The sequence below is a fragment of the Dromaius novaehollandiae genome, chromosome 10 (assembly GCF_036370855.1).
Source record: "Dromaius novaehollandiae isolate bDroNov1 chromosome 10, bDroNov1.hap1, whole genome shotgun sequence".
In the NCBI taxonomy this organism is placed as follows: Eukaryota; Metazoa; Chordata; class Aves; order Casuariiformes; family Dromaiidae; genus Dromaius; species Dromaius novaehollandiae.
In genome coordinates this window covers 11,816,397-11,833,163 of record NC_088107.1, presented here as the reverse complement: position 1 = coordinate 11,833,163, position 16,767 = coordinate 11,816,397, and the positions used below count along the sequence as shown (strand labels likewise).

Genomic DNA, 16,767 nt, shown 5'->3' with positions numbered 1-16,767 from the left:
TAATAAAAGTCACTTTGGAACAGCATCGTTAATTTTTCCCAACAAAAATGGAGCGATTCACTTCTATTAGCACCATGCTTGCAGCATGATAATGGAAATTTCCTATAACGATTAGAAGGAGAACTTATAAAAGAGACAAAATGAGGGTTCTTGGTTGTGCGTAAAGTGTGCTACAAGGCAGGGAGCCTGATTTCATAACAGTATTACTCCAGCTCTGTTCTAATTTAACTTAACTTGTTGCGTTGGAATAACACTAAAGAAATGCAGTGGGGAATCAGGTCCAGAATACAAGCAAACAAACAAACATGTATAATAATGGTTGGCATATGTAGGCTGCAGGGAAGTGCAACGCAGAGCCAGAAATCGGAAGGGTCCTCCTCAACCCGGCTTCTCCCAGGCGGAGCTGGCTTTCACCATGCAGGTTGAGCTGCCTTCTTCTGTGGCGAGATCAGCTCGAGCAACAGCCAAAATCCCAGTGCTTTCCAGAAATCACTGAGAGTTGGCAATACTGATTTTTTTAAGTAGATGCCTGGTTTTTTTGGTAGGCCTTTGAGATTGGTTAGGATCAAATCCTTGTTTCAGATCTCTATAGTGGGTTTCCAGTAAAGTCCGTAGAACCTTATCTACTGATAAAATGAGAATAGTCTCAATGTTTAGTTATTTGTCCTGATATGCCAGTGAACAGTACAAGTCTCAGTTTTGTTTAATCTTCTGATTAACTTACTGAGAAATTCGGTTAACTTGAAACTTTCCTCTAGACAGACAAGTGGAAGAGGAGGAAAAAGGTTGGGTGGGTCTTACAGCTGATGCAGTCAACAGCTGAACTCTAGAGGTTTGGCATCTCATTACGTTCAATAGAGTTTTTCATCTGACAAAACTACAAGCTACCCAAATTTTGTGTTGCTAGTGACGTGAATCAGAGGCCAGACCTTGACTCTCAAGAGCTAATTTATATAAAACTGGTTCACCACTGTTACTAAAACTTAGAAAATGGATTAAGAAAACAGAGTGTATATAACCCCCTTGTGTGCATTGCCTGTTGTGTCATTAAATGGCAGCAGCATAGATAAATCTTATAGGAATTTATTTAAAACAGAAAATAGATGAAAGAAAAAAGATATGGGAACAGAACCTGAGGTGATTTTCAGACCTTCAAAGGTAGATCTAAATCTGCATTGTTTTGTTGACAGAGATGCACCAGTGTGAACCAGATTTAAATTAATGTAAATGCTAGATTTTATCAAAGCAAATTGAACTGAGTCAGAATGCTACATTATGTAAATTATTGAGCTTGACATTTGTCTACATCTTTTATGAAACAAAGATAGGAAAAAATATTGAAAGCTGGAATTAACAGGTTTCATTTAGGCTGAAGAGCAATTTTGGTAAATTTTAGCTGCCTGTTGAACTCTCTCTCTGGATTTCTGCAAAGAATAAATTGACTACTTGCAGTGTAGGGTCTTTAAGAGCTCTGCTTACCTTTGTCCTTGAATCTGTTGAGCAAAGGCAGATAACCTTGGACGCTTTGTTCCCTCTTACTCTTTCTTCTACATGTTGTGACCTCCAAACAGCAAAAGGAATAACTGCATGGGGCCAGACTCCCACTTCATTTACACTGGAATAAATCCAGCATATTTTCTTTGTATTCAGTGGAATTACTCTGAATTTTCATTGTTGCTGACTAGGTCAGAATTCAGCCCATGGACTATAAAATTCATTTTATGCTAATAAACAGTTGTGGTTTGCGTTAAGAAGATCGGCTCAACCAGCGTGGTACGTAACTTGCACTGGTGTTATGTATTGTAACAGAACGATACTGTCAAGGACGGCAGTGAACATTTGAGTGTTAAGTATTTAGCAGAATGTGCGTGGAAAATAGGAAGCTGAATCTTAAATCCTCTACTTAGGTAGATGTCCACTGAAAAAGAAATAGGTAAATGACCATGGGTTGTATTAGTGTTCATATATTTCAAAAAGTGATAAAGATTGCTATAAAGAAAGAAAAATGTGAATAGCCAAAGCCTATAGCTCATCCTAAACACGGAGATGCTCTTGCCCAGAAACGTTAGCCGCCTCACGCTACAAAGCCCCTTTGGGTTCGGGTAGAAGCCGTATGCTGATGCGACCGTGTGGAACGGATCCATGACTTTGTCATGCCAGCTGAGATCCAGGGGGTTATTTCCTAGCTTTAAGCTAGGTGTTCTTGGCTGAGGTTTTTGAGAAAGAGTATTATCATCCGGAATTCAGATTTCTGCCATTAATAGATCCTGAATCAGCAAAAGTTCAAGGTACAGTCTAAAATCTGAGAGTCCATTTGAGCTTTCCTGCTCTGGGGTGATAAATCCAAACTTAAAATAGCAGATTAGGAAGAAGGGTATTTTTTTTCCTTTTTTCCTTTGTAAAATTCATCTGTTTTTCTTAGAATAATCAAAATTCAGATTACTTTAACACTTCTAATGCTCCTAGGCTATCTTGATTGCAACTCTCAAAATTTTTCTGTAACAACTCTTACTTTAGCTGGTTTATGTTGTGCAACTAGTGTATGTACAGAGCTTAAGTATGTATTTTAAAACTAAATAAAACACATTATTATGGTGTGATAAAATATTGATCTCAGTAAAGTGATGAATTTTGCTGGCAGGAGTCCATCAAGACCAGCGATAAAGCCTTATGTCTAATCGTCGTGGTTATCTGTGTCACGCAATAATGAGTCAGGACCTTACGCCTGAAGTCGTTACTTGAACAGGCAGTTACTGAGTGTTGAGCTGTTAACAGGAATATTCTTCTCAAACAGGAATATTCTTCTCATTGTCTGCTTTCAAGAAGCAGATACTAGCCGTGCAGCAAGAGTTTCCATCTGCAATCCATTCAGTACGAGTTGATGTCACTTCTTCGTTCAGATCGGTTGCGGGGGAAATGGGCTGCCACATCTCCTGCAGACTCTAACCTGGAAAAGGAGAGTGAAGCCGCAGGAGCAGAAATCCTTCCAGCTGCCCTTCAGGGAGGGCTGGGAGCAGCAGGCCAGGGCTCCGCACGGCGAGTGCGTGCACAGACGAGGAGTCATTGCTGCCATCTGTACAGCTCCATCTGCGGCAGAAGGGAAGTGACGGAGCAGGCGTGGATTGCGGAGCAGCGTTTGGGACGAGCGCTCCCGCTCCCCGGGGCGCTGGCGCGAGGCGGCTGTCCCGAGCTGTACCTTGGGCTGCGCGGGGCACTGCCTAGAAACATCCCACAGAAAAGTCCTAAAATAAGTGATTTAAGAAAATCAGCCTCCAGACAGCATGTGTTTGCCCCTCCCTAACAGGAGCACTGCGCGGTAGTTAATAGTGGAAGGATTTGGGGTGGGGGGGCTGACTCTGCCCTTTTAGGAGGTTTGCTCTCCTCTCCAATTAGCACTGGTGAGAGAGGCATTTTGGAGCAAGCCAAGATATGAGAACTCCAGCAAACAGGAAACCTGTGGGATGCAGGCTCTTTTGAAGTGTCCCACACTGTGACCGAGCAGTTCATCACCAGAGCGAGCGTGTGGATCAAACTGGCTTCATTTCCACCCTTTACTCCTTGCTCCGTTTAGTCACTGAGCAAACTCGTTTAAGGCTTTCCTCGCTGAAGGAGGAGAAAACGCAGCAGCCATGAACAGACCATTGCTGTATATTCCGTGCTGGTGAGATGTGAAGTGACTCACAGGGAGAAGTGCTTTACCAGGTTATATCAGGTCAACTTTGAGTTGGTTGTACTTTAATCAGATCAGTCACAGTTGTTTGGGTCTGTCTCTTTTACGCTTATTTCAGTTGTTTTTATTTACCAAACATTCACTTATCTCCGGACATTGGAAACATGAAGTATTTCTATCAGCAATTTCAGTGTTTGCGATTTAGTGGCTACAGCACGCAGATCACTTATAGCAAGCTTTGTGCTAAGCTGGATGCAGCAGTCGGTAGAAAGACTTCCACCTTGACAGGTATCGTGTATGTGGCTAATCCTGTTGCCTTGAGAGGGATCTCACCTTGTGCCAGGGCCGGCCTGGTTCGACTGGGCAGAAAAGATGCTGTTCAAATATGAAAGGCAAAGTTTTAGAAAAAGCACTTCTGGGCAGCCATGGTTCAGTGCGTTCAGAGAAGGTAAAATGGCTGCAATGGCTGTGTGTGAGCATTTAAAGCAGTTGATTATCTGCTGCCTCTCCAAGCAGCGGGTTTAAACACTTGATGCTGGAGTGAGCGAGCTGCAGCTAAAGCTACCTGCAGGTGCCTTGTCTGCAGCCTGCTTCGCACATCGTCCCTTGCTCCCCCAGTCCAGAGGAGCTGAGCTGCAGCTGAAGGGGAAGTTGCACTAGCACACATGAGCCAAAAAGGGATTGCATTTTCAAAAGGTTGAGGATTAATTACTATTATAGTCTATTCTAGTATTTATATGTTTTTGTGACCATGAGCCCTAGTGCCTACCTCCGTCCTTGGGATAGAGCGAATGTGGGGCTGTGGTGAGACCAGGCCACGCTCTCAAAGCTCTCTGGTTTGCAGCAGGACCCTCCTTACCCTGTCAGATTCGGTCCCTGGCCCCGAGCGATAGGCTGCCCTCTGAGGTTGTGTTGGCAGAGGAAGGGGTTTTAAAAGACGTGCTTTTGCAATCAGGGTAGTTGGGGGGTTCTGGATGTGGCGGCTGCCGCATGCACATACGCTCTGGTTACTCCTGCAGTTTGCACCGTGCCTCTTGGGCAAGAAACTCGGCTCAATCATGGTCGCTTCCAAGAACCTACGCCTGGCTCTACCCCTGCTTTCCCATACGCTTTCTTACAGGTCTGTGCCCGCCTGGCGAGGCTGGCCCATGTGTAAGTCATGCCTGTCAGTCTGAGAAAGTGCACGAGTCTCTTCTTTTTCAAGGAGGAATGTTCTTCAAGGAAGAGGTAGCAAAATGTGCGCGTGAATAAAGATGTGTTTGTGCAGTTATTCTATGTGTGAGCTTTGGCTGGGTTTGGTTTATTATAAGTTCGTAGCATTAGAGGCATTTTTAAAGCTCATGTAGCTCACCGATAGTCAAGGATTTCTGCTAATCCTTGTTGAAGCCTTGACAGCGATGTGATTTTTGACACAGGACTTAATCAGCATGTTGTTTCTCAGTGCTACCAGCTGCATATATAAAGTTGAAATGGTTAATCAAGTTATTTGAACAGATTTCAGCAGGATTAAGAATTAACTGGACTTCACCAAAATTTTCCAGCTGAGATGCAGAACAGGGTTTTTCTTCTACTCAGGACAGCGAGTTAACATGTAACAAGACAGTTTATCTCATTTGGGCGGTGCTTGTAACTTAAGCGGTGCGTACACAGATATTCTCAGTGCAGAAATGGCCGCAGGTTGCTGGCATAAAAGTGTTTTCCAGAGTCTGTGAAGTCTCTGGAGAGCAAACCTTGATTGTCTCATTGCGGTGAGGAGGCCTGCTGCTTCCATGGAGCTCGTTTTGTGTTCAGCCCGAGCGGGCTTTGGCTGTATGTATGTGCGCTTCAGAAGTATGATGAAACGTGGTGTTAGCCTGACCAAGGCTACGCCGGGCAGCGCCTGACTCAAACTACAGCTTTTTGGGTTCAACACGGCTGAATGATAAGTGGTTTCAGTGGGATGGGCCTCTGGGAGCGGGAGATCTGTGTTGGGTCAGATCACCAGCCTTTTAATACTTTGATGAGTATTCATTCACAAGCTTTTTAAAGAAAAAAAACATCTGAAAAGCAGTAACTGGTAATGCTGTGTTTATCTCGTTATTGCTACCATTAGACCAGGACTGATACGCTAGGTTTAGCTAGCCCCAAACTGCAGTGAAATTCAGCTCTGGGTCTGAATCTTATAGCTGAGGCCCATCTCTTGGTGAATCCGCAAACACTGCTGCTTTATGCTGGCAAATGGAGTGCACAAAATAAATATTTCAAAATTTAATTTGAAATTGTGGTTATGGTCAGGGAAGTGACTGTAAAAATAGCATCTCTTACTCAATGGATATGCTCCCTCTGTATCCTTCAGGCATTTCTGCTGAAATCTCACTGATTCGGATCAAGTAGTTACTACTGTTAGTGCTGCAAAACCAGTAACACTGTGGTGAGGAGAGCTGGATTTGGCCCCATGCATCATCAGTGAAAGTATCTGCTGTTTTGTAGTGCAGCTGTTTTATAGCTGGATGATGAGCCAAAAGGCAGAATAAAGCAGCTTGATTTTTCATATTGAAGAAAGATTTTCAGTCTTGAAATTAGAAAAATTGACTGGAGAGTGTTTAAACTAAGCCAATCCAATCCAGAATTGCCTGGGAGAGTAGATCTGAAACCCTTCCATGTCATTTTAACATCAGCTGTTAGAGGCCCCCTTAAATAACATAGGCAAACACCAGTTCCTAGGTTGTTTTGCAGGCGTAATGTTGGCATTTTTCCTTGACTCATGTTTCTTGTTCATTTAAAGCTACACTGATGATTTTCAAGTTGATAAATAAATAAAATCACACATGAGGAACTTTGAGGGCTGAGCGATGGAGCAATAAGGTCAAGGTCATAGAAACAATAGAGCATGTAATTTTGAAAGATTTTTCTGTGGCATGTGGGATGTGCTGACGGTTCTTTTAAATTACTTATTGGAAAAATTCTAGACTGCAAAGGAATAAATCTGGTCTTCAAATGTGGTTTTACTTTGAAAAACAACAGTGTAAAAATGCTACCTTTGTGCTCCATAGATCTTTTCCCTGTGCATATGAATCCAGAGATGTCTTCTACTTACTTCATTGCCAAAAATAATTTTCTTCTGCTTTTTTACTCCAGATACCTTTGAAGAGTCTATGCAACTAAGGAGCATTGGCTAGACTCTGTTTTCCTTTTCAAATCACCAACGTTGTTGTTCTAAATTTCTAGTTTTCATTTCTGAAATAAAAGCAATTAAAAACTCTTTAAGCACACAAAAGTGCAGATACTTGCCTACTGGGAATTTCCCAGGGATCTAACCTACAAAATCCCATTAGAGTCTCCCTCCATATTTATGTGCTTGAGTACTTTTGGATGTCTGTCCCATACCCCTTGAAGAGTCGTTCGTAGTCAGGCTTGCACTCCAGCCAAGGGTCGCTAATGATTAATTGGATCGAAGAGCCAGTCGTGATAACAGCACTTCTGATCGTTGAGCTCCGTCGGCTGAAGTGACACGTGAGAAGGAAGGATCCCAGCTCAGAGCTTGGATCCTAAGCTAAACTGTTTGCTTGTGTTGTTTGAACAGAATCTAATGTGGAAATCACTGGCACACACAGTGTGACACACGTGACAGCATTTTTACAGGGGTTTTCAAAGCAAAGCTGTGTGCTGAACATGTGCATGTCAGGTGCAAATAGGTGAAGTTCTGAAACCTTCACTGTGTGGCTGGAGGGGATGGAAGGGAAGGGAGGGATGCTCCACAGCAGCCTTGGAGAAAATAAATTTGTGTGGTTTTGTGTAACTGTCAGGCATCTGTTACGTGTGAAATTCTAAAAGAGTTATGTATTTTTGCCTTTCTCCTGTGGATTAAATGGTTTTTTGCCATTTAAAAGAAAGCATTTTTTAAACACCTCCGTGTTTTGCAGAACAGTTGAAGTAATACGGAGGATATAGAAAAATAACCAAATATTCATGACTAATCCATTACTTTGTTTAAAGTAACAATAAAAAAATGACTTAGAGACTAGCACGTTGCTTTGTAACTGTGTTAACTCTGCTTTGAATATGAATTTCCAAAAGCTGAACAAGACCTTCATGAAGAAGCAGCCTTGTAATGATAACAATGTATCCATGAGCCAGTGGTAAATAAGAAATATTTTCTCTAACATAGTTAGTTTTTTCCTCTTCCCTAGGTGTATATATGTATTAATAACATCCCTTTTTATTTTTTCTAGGCACCAGTAACGGATGTGCAGTTTGGCCCTATGAGACTTCATCAAGATCAACTTCAGGTAATACATTTCACAGTATAAACTAAAGTCTTAATTTCTAAAACAACACAGAAGTTAACTTAAAAAAAAACTGACTTAATTTTTTTGTAAAAAAAGATCTTCATAGAACATTTTAGTTAAGTGATACATGTGCACCGAACAGATTTTATCACAGCATTCTAGGCAGTATCCTGTTCTAAAAATCCTGCCTAAGTCTGTCCTCCAAACATCTCTCAACTGATAAAAATAGAGCTATCTACTGCTCTTTCTGCTATCAGTTAGCTTGTAATCAATTCAAAGTGTGCCATGTTTTGTATCATACAGGTAGTCATTTCTTAATCAGAATCCCATATGATACCAAGGCAAATGTCCTGTCAAAATCTATTATATCAGTGTTATTACTATTATCACCAATTTTGCAGTATCATCACAAAAGTTATTGTGAACTTGGCAAAGTATGTTGCTTTGTTATTCACTGTTAACTGGCATTAATTCATCCTCCTTTATCTCTTTATTACTAAAGGCCTTATGCCAGCTGTCCCCTTATTTTGTCTGGGATAGGTGTCAGGTTTGCATATACATAACTCCCTTGAACAGCCTCTGAAAGTTCTCTTGTATCCCAAGCAATATTGAACCATTAGTAGTCCAAGATGTTCCTGAGTCACTAATTCCCCTGTTGGGTGAAACTCTTGGGTGAAAGTTATCTGGTCCTGCTGATTTGAAAATGTCTGCCTTGAGGAACTGCAGTTCAACGTCCTCCTGTACTATTGTCAGAATGGACAGTATTACCATCGAACATTGTATCTTAAGAGAGCCTCATCCAACTTTTCTCCAAATATAAGTTGGAAATATTTCTTGAATATTTCTGCCTCTTTTATCATTATTAATGATGATACTGCTTTTGTCCAGTCGCGGGCCACTCTAAAATTCCACTAATTAAGCCTCTGCTGGCAGGTCTGAGGGAAGTAGTAGTTAGGTAACATCGCATTTGTGCCAAAGTCGATCATCCAGCCCAGATCTGCTGACTGTTCTCCTGTGCTATTGCTGAACACCATTCTTCCACTCCTAAGAGCGTTATAAATTAACTTCACTAAATATAGCCCAAACTATGACATGTTTTTGCAAACAGTTTAGCAGGTTGCTATAAAAGGAATCTGAACTAAATGAGTACAAAGTCCTTCATTCTTACAAAAATATGCACTACATGGAAACATTAAGATTTACTGGTAGACATTCCACCAACCTGGTCCAAAGTATAACCAGCACTGGCATTCCTAAAATTACCCAGAAGATAAACGGCCGTGGGATGTGGTGTGAGTTACACATGCTCTGCATTGTTGTCTGACCAAAATATATATCTAAGTGTGGTATGATAAAATTACTGAAAGTTTGGTGTCCTGAGACAATAGGCCAAATGCTGATTTAATTATCCATCTTTCCCAAAAGGCTGCATATACTGACTCACCCACAAAAGCAGCACTAACATAGATCTATATTATGCCATTCTGTGTATTCTTTCAGGCAAAAGAAATTTTCTTCCATAAAATATTACCCTGATCCAAAGTGTGTTCACATCAGTGGAAGTCTTCCTGAGCAGACTACGTTTATCCTTACTTCTGTAGCACGTTCCATCCTAGAATTTGAAACGTGTTTCAGAAGGAACTGGGCCTTACCATATTTTTGTGCATATGTAGGCATTGTGCTGATTTTGAAAAGACCCAGAGATTCATGTTACTGGCAATTACATAGCAAGTTATAACAGAGCAAATACTGGGTCACAGATTTCCTGACTTCCAGGTCTGTGTTTTAATGATAGTAATCACCTTCTATGATATAAATCCCGTGGCAAGCTTTGCGTAGGAGTCCCATGGGGACATGCTCCGTATTCAGAGAGATTGATTGTGTTTTCATTCTTGCATGAGTTCATCTTGTCCAGCCTGTCTGTAGTCCTCAGAAGCCTCAGGGAATGGGCTATTTGCGGTATTTGGGGGAACTAGGATGAGATGAAAAGGAAAGGACACTTTTCATTGTGCCATTGAAGCACCATTAAATATTAATTCACATGAGGTTAACCATCCCTTGGTGAGTAAAGCAGGGTGCTTTGCTGGAATAGGATACTGGCAAGAAGAATAAAAGCCAAATAAAAGGGTTGTATGGTAGACAATTTCAATGAAGAAACATAGACTTACTGTTATTTTTACACACTCTCTGAAATGTAGGCATCTAGTCTTAACTGATTGCCTGAGCTCTCTCAGTAGCTAATGAAGAGAGATCTACTTCCCAAAGTTGTTCATCGCATTTGTGGAATAAAAGGCTCAGGCAGAATATTTTATCCACTTGAAACACCTCTGTGTAGAGACAATTATAAAACACAATAGTCTGTAGAAAGCGAGTCTCTTAAAAACTGTGAGTTAAGCCTTGGAAGTGGCTTTCACAAAAATGCTAAGAACGGGCAAAATCGTAGAATCTACTGTATAAATAAAACTTGCTTGTAATGATTCGCTGTCTGCCTTGAACCAGGTACTTTTAGTGTTTGCCAAAGAAGATAACCAGAGTAACGGGTTCTGCTGGGCATGTGAGAAGGCTGGATTTCGGTGTAATATCGCCAGGACACCTGAATCTGCACTAGAGTGTTTTCTGGACAAACACCATGAAATAATCATTATTGACCATAGACATTCCAGATACTTTGATGCAGAAGCGTTATGCAGGTAAGCACTATTTCAGTGTAATTGATAAGCATAATTATGTAGTTAACACATCATGAAAGGTCTGTTGCTTTTGTATGACCCTTTCTATAAAATCTATCAAATGCTGATATTTTTTGGACAGATGTCCACTAGCAGCATCAATTAATGTCATCTCAGTGCTTTTCCTCTGATGGCTGCAGCATTTTTGTTTGGGTGCTGGGACGTTTGAGGCTGTATCTAGGGTGCTGTTGAACCACAGCATACAAGTTTGTTGCCATAATTTTTTTTTTCCAAATACCTGGTTCCATGTTTACATGTCTAATTAACTGCAAAGATCACATGTGCCACCAAGTAATTTCATGAACACATTCCCTTCATTAGCCATTTGCATTCTGAATTTTTTGAAATGTCACTTGCTGTTGAATAGCTCTAGTTCCAAATAGGCCATGTTTCGTGTGCATGCCTCCATATCTACAACATGCAGAAATCTGCTATGAGGAGCAAAGTTGCAAACCAACTCCAAAAATACTTCCAGAATTGCTGTAAAGTATGAAAAAGGGGGAAAGGATTTTTCTTTGTGTCTCTCTCCACAGGGACTTGACAGGGAGGGGAGCCTTGTTTCAGTGACTTTCCAGTGAAATACCCCTCGGGAATGCGTCTAGACTAAATAGCAGGCTGTGGGGTGGGGGCGGCGGGGGCGGATTGTGTGCTGTGGGTGGCTGGTGGGTTCAGGGCACTGGGACAAAGGCTTTTCTCCTTGTTAAAATAAAGTAGTAAGATAAGATCTTTGTCAGGCAAGGACTAGATAGCAGTGTTCCCCTTGTTACATTTTTACCACACTGTCCCAGAGTGAAGTAAAATGCTGGTTAACGGAGTAAGGCCAAGTCCTTCAAATGAGTCCATTGCTGCTCGTGCCGTGGCAGTACGAGCTTTGTGCCATTGCAGAAGGAAGAATTTCTGCTATTCCCCCACTGAGAGCAGTTGAGGTTTAGATTAATGTGCACGCTCTCTGTCCTTTTTTGCCATTGAGTCTCAGGCATTGCTAAATTCATTCTCCTCTCTTAGTGATGCAGCAGGCTTGGGATTTGATTTTTGTTTTGTATTAAAATAAAGCATTAAAAAGAGAGATTTTATTTTCTTAAGATACAGTATGAAGATTCTGTAAAGTCATGTTTGCTGAAATGTGAACTTAAAAAAATGCTAAATGATCTTGCTTTTTATTTAAAGGTCTATCAGAACAACTAAACCCTCAGAAAATACAGTCATTATTGGTGTAGTTCGAAGGTAAATATTCATATCTCTACTTGCACATGTGATCAACAAAATGTAAATCTTATCACTGTAAAAGCAAATGCTACTTTAGAACTTTTATATTAAACCATCTTACTGTGCTGGTGATAACATGTTTATACCATACAGATTTCCACCATCCTTGGCCACAGGACAGGGACAGGATTTTTGATTTCCACTTTTTACCAAATAGGTCACATTTTGCTTTTTTTTCTTTTTTCCTACTCATCGCTGGAGGTTTTAAGAGCATCATTCAAGCAACCTCCACAACGCCATGTTCTGACCTGTGGAACTGCCTCATAGATTTATATTCTGGTATTCATGGAAGTAACTCTTTAAAGCTTTCTGGGTTTGTCTTTTGATCTGATTCATCCGAGCACAAACAGATCTGTTGATTTGCAGAAGAATATAGTACAACTTGATCAGTATTAAGTAGCATCTGACCTTAGAGGTTTTAAAAATAAAGTAAAATAGACTATATTATGCCGTGTCAGTAGAGCAGTGTGTATGGTTTTCCTCTTCCTCCTCCCACTGAAAACATAACATTTACATCATAAAATAATATAAAAGTAATAAAAATGCATTAAAGTTAATTTGAAATAAAATAAAATAATTCAAAATAATTTCCTCAAAGGACGGTTTTCAAAATTTCTGTCTCTCAGAAAACATTTATTTTGAAAACCAATTCTGAGGGGTTAAAATTTCCCATTAAAAATCCTGTTTTCCACCACCATCTGTAGTGTACAAAAGACTCTAATTAAACATTCCAAGAAATTCTATTGTGAATATAATCTTTATTGGTCTTATGTCAGGAAGTCTTATGATTATGGTAACAGTTACTTCCACAGTCAGAACTGCCTCTCATCAAAGTAGCACAAAGGACAAGAGGACCACATTAATGATCTTAAGATGGCTAACATGTATTAGCCAGCTTACCTAAAAACCATAATGGAGATTTATTGTATTATTAGGTAAATTAGATGTGGTCAAGTATGGAAAGAACAGGTAGGAGGTTAGACTGCTGATTGTGTCAGGTTCCCATGTGCTCCGCACAGGCGTTCTCCAGCTCCCGTTTGGGATTTCGCAGAGAGAGCACTTTCACACGTTTCCCTTTGGGCTGCAAGAAGCATGTTTGTGGAAAAGCCTAACATATAGCCAATAGCATATGGAGGTTCTTCTCCGTGGGGATTATCTTCCTTCGTTTCCTGCTGTTCAGTTTGTTGGGGCTTTTTTTTCCCCTAGAGTATCCTCTGTGTCCTCTGTACTTCTAGGAGGCAGCATTACCAGATAGTTGGCATGGGGAACGGGGATACTTTTGACAGCTGCTCTTGTCTCTCTGCTTGATCTTGGGCAAACCTTGCACTTGACTAGGCATTGGTCTCCCAATGCGTGAGAAACAATTGCATGGAAAGCAAAAACAAGAGATGTCATAAGATCTGAAAATTATATTGTAAATAAAAGCTATTGTGCCATTTGCTAAACTTGACCAGCTTCCGTCTGCTTATTTGCAGAAATATAATATAATGACCTTGCTTCCAGGTTCCAGCCGTACATTCACATACGCTGGAATGTCTTTTAACGGTTAGAATAGCCAAGTTTGTCAAAATGATTCAGGTGCCTTGTTTTAGAGAATGTCATCACAAAGTGGCCTAGTAGAAAGCCACTAATAGTAGTGAACACTAGAAAATCCATCCTCATTCAGGCATCTTGAGTTGCCCACCTAAGATTTGGTACACTCAGATAACAAGTAATTTCTTAAAACTTTGGTCATGTAGACTTTGAAGTGCATCTTTAACTAGGGACAACATAAACAACAAAGAATCCAGTACAGAAAATGAAAGAATAGTCCAGCAGTCTGGCTAATTAATTTATTTTCTTCAAACATTATTTTTTTGTGCTGCAAGAAGCTGATTACTTGCAAATAGAAAAATGTTGACTTAATCTGTGCAAAAAATGTAAGTTTTTAAAAATCACAAAAAATGTATTTTATCCATAGTAGCAATATTATGTGGTGTATTTCTTTGCTCTGATCCTAAAAGGATCTAGCCAGATGAGCCTTCAGTATGCATCCTGGCTACAGGCATGTCAATGGCTTGTGAAATTGGCTCTGAACTGATTATAAAATAACTTTATCATCCTTCTTTAAAAGGCATGGTGATCGTGAAGAGTCATCAATATTGCCCCTGATCTCTGCTGGCTTCACAAGGGTATGTATGTTTTGTAATCCACTAGATTGCTCTGATATTCCAGAACTGTCAGGCAAGAAACTCAGAAGTTTGGCTGTCAGTGATCATTTGTGTCAGTAATCAAATCCATAAATCCTCTTGTTTATGCTGCTCCATGTTATCTATTTCCCAATTTTCTACACCAGTAGAAATAGAGCAATGCTGACTAAGAAGGTGGAGATTCTCGGGAATATAAGAAATGGTATTCAGACATTTCTACTTTATACATTTATTTCAAAAGAAGTATATGATGCATTAAGTCTCTGCTTTAAAAAGAGATAGTAGACATGACAAGATTGAATAGTTACGGTAGCAGAGCCAAAGAATAGCTTGCAATGAACAACAGAATGTGCTGTGGGAAATCTCTTCAATCAAATGCCAATTCACATCTGCAAACAGGCTTCAGACGTTGTCAAGTGCTGTTATCTATTGTTTGGAGTCACCTGCAAAGTGTTACATTGAGTCTGTTCCTTGGCAACTATTCCAATTAAGCAGGAAAGGTGCTTATTAGTGGCATCAGTTAAGTGGATTCCTCACTGCTAACAAGGGGGGGGGGGGGGGGGAAGTGCATGATTTACAGTGTGATTCAGAGTGTTTTGGTGCATGTTCACCAGATTGTTTGCTATCCCATCACAGTCCGTTTGCACACGTTTGCTTATTTGTAGTAAGGTCCTAATACAGGAAATGCTAAAGCCTGAAAATAACTGTACTTACATGTAAAGAGTCGTTTCAGTGGCCACATAACTAAATAATTCAGAACCTCTGTCAAGTTACTTAAGAGCCTTGGAGATGGGACAAATGACAAAGCATACACAATTCTATTTAGCAGTCTCGATGTGACGGCTTACCTTTGATAGTCATCCCCCTCCCAAACTACCAATGTCCTTGGCAGTGTAGTATGGACAAAGATTTAATATGCGGGCTGATGCCTAGTGAAAATCAGATGTTTCAAAAAAATATCTGAAAAGATATTGAAGTCAGTGCTGCTGAGCTTCTTATACAAGGCCCAGAATGAATAACTGTGTCCCATGGCAAATATATTTGTCAGGAAGCTTTGCCTTCTTCTATCTGTACAGCGTGGAGTACTAGCAATTTGAAGCTCATAATAATCTCAAATTTGATGACTTGACACAAATATAACTTTTAATTGTTATTTTAAATAATATCATGAAAGCATGTAACTTTATTCAAAGTAGTATATCTTATATATTGATCATGCTGACAGTTGCACAGACTCAACAGATTGGTTGTACCTTGTTGCTATGCCTTCTTTTATGTCAGTTTTTCAAAATGCAATACCTTGAAGACTTTTACTGGTCCCAACAAATAACATTCTCAAACTGTTTACATTACAGCATGTTCATTTTTGGCATATCTACTACTTTTTGGTTATCTAACAAGCAAAAGAAAACAGCCTCATACCCTTGTGTACGGAAGTGTGTATTAATGAAATATCTCTAACCTTTTATTTGCAGAGATATGTAGAAAATTCTAATATAATGGCCTGTTACAATGAGTTGATTCAGCTGGAATTTGGAGAGGTGCGGGCACAATTCAAACTGAGGTAATTTTACCAAAAACAACAACAAAAATGCCAATTCAGACACATGCTTAAAATAATATATTTTACTGTACACTCGTTAATTATAAAATGCCAGTTAGCCAAAGAAATATGTTAATCATTAAAGTATACCTGTATTCAGAATGGAGTTACAATAACTTGTTATCATATACAGTAAGAATTATGTGGATTAAATCTGATCAGATGTCTTTTTTTTTTGTCTGCAGGGCTTGTAATTCATTATTTACAGCATTAGAGAAAAGTCAAGAAGCCATTGAGATCACAAGTGAAGACCATGTAATACAGGTTTGTTCCAGTTATTTTTATAAGTAGAGGAAATTGCTCTGCGGGCTGACTGGATTTTATTTCATCCACAATTACACTTACTTTTTCTTACGGTACAAGAATCGAACCTAACCTAATGGTTCTAAAGAGATTGGAATGAATTTAGGTGCAGAGTAGAATTTCCTCCATTTAAAATATCTTGCATTAACCAAGTCAATTTTAAAGGAGAAGCTTTTTGTCTGAAACAACAAGAGTTTACCCCTTGTTTTTAATTTTTGTAATTGTTCTTTTATAACTTGAATGAATGCAGCCACTGGCTTGCATGCATTCTTTTCCAAAAATAGTATATGCTAGTTTGATGCTCTTGAGAACCAAATCAAATTGGTGCTCTATTTAAATAAAGGTAGGACACAGTTTTTGCATTAATCTGATACTGTTTGATTCATCACAATTCTTGGGCCAACTGTTTTTGCATGTCATCCTCTTTTAAAAATTTCTTTTGAAAAGGCAGAATAAACTGTGTTTATGTTTTCAGTCCTGAAAAGCATCATCTTTATTAGGGAGCTAGTTCCATCCCTAGCTACAAAGACTGTGAGGATTGACTTTATCTTGACAGTGGCAATTTCACTGAAGGTTGTGCCTTCTGCATCCCTCTTTAGAAAATAACACAACTTGTCCTGAAGTAGTTTGGAACTATATTTTTTCAGACCAAATTTTGCGCCTCCACAGGTAGCCCCAGAATAGAACCAAGGTGTGGAGGAGTCCTAGAGCTCCGGCAGACAGGGCTTTCTTCCTTCAT

The 16,767-nt window shown here is 39.9% G+C and overlaps 1 protein-coding gene across 5 annotated transcripts in view; it reads left to right on the top strand.

Moving 5' to 3' along the window:
- PDE8A (phosphodiesterase 8A) overlaps positions 1–16,767 on the top strand; it is a 167,126-nt gene that overhangs the window by 119,264 nt on the left and 31,095 nt on the right. For 4 of the 5 annotated variants that reach the window (XM_064517313.1, XM_026121279.2, XM_026121278.2 and 1 more), the window contains exons 2-7: positions 7,882–7,938; positions 10,438–10,628; positions 11,835–11,891; positions 14,047–14,104; positions 15,598–15,686; positions 15,911–15,989. In XM_064517313.1, coding sequence (XP_064373383.1) covers positions 7,882–7,938; positions 10,438–10,628; positions 11,835–11,891; positions 14,047–14,104; positions 15,598–15,686; positions 15,911–15,989 — 531 coding nt within the window. Of the gene's footprint in view, positions 1–3,819; positions 3,959–4,790; positions 4,898–7,881; positions 7,939–10,437; positions 10,629–11,834; positions 11,892–14,046; positions 14,105–15,597; positions 15,687–15,910; positions 15,990–16,767 lie in introns of those variants that run through there. The other variant, XM_064517312.1, reaches the window with a different exon arrangement.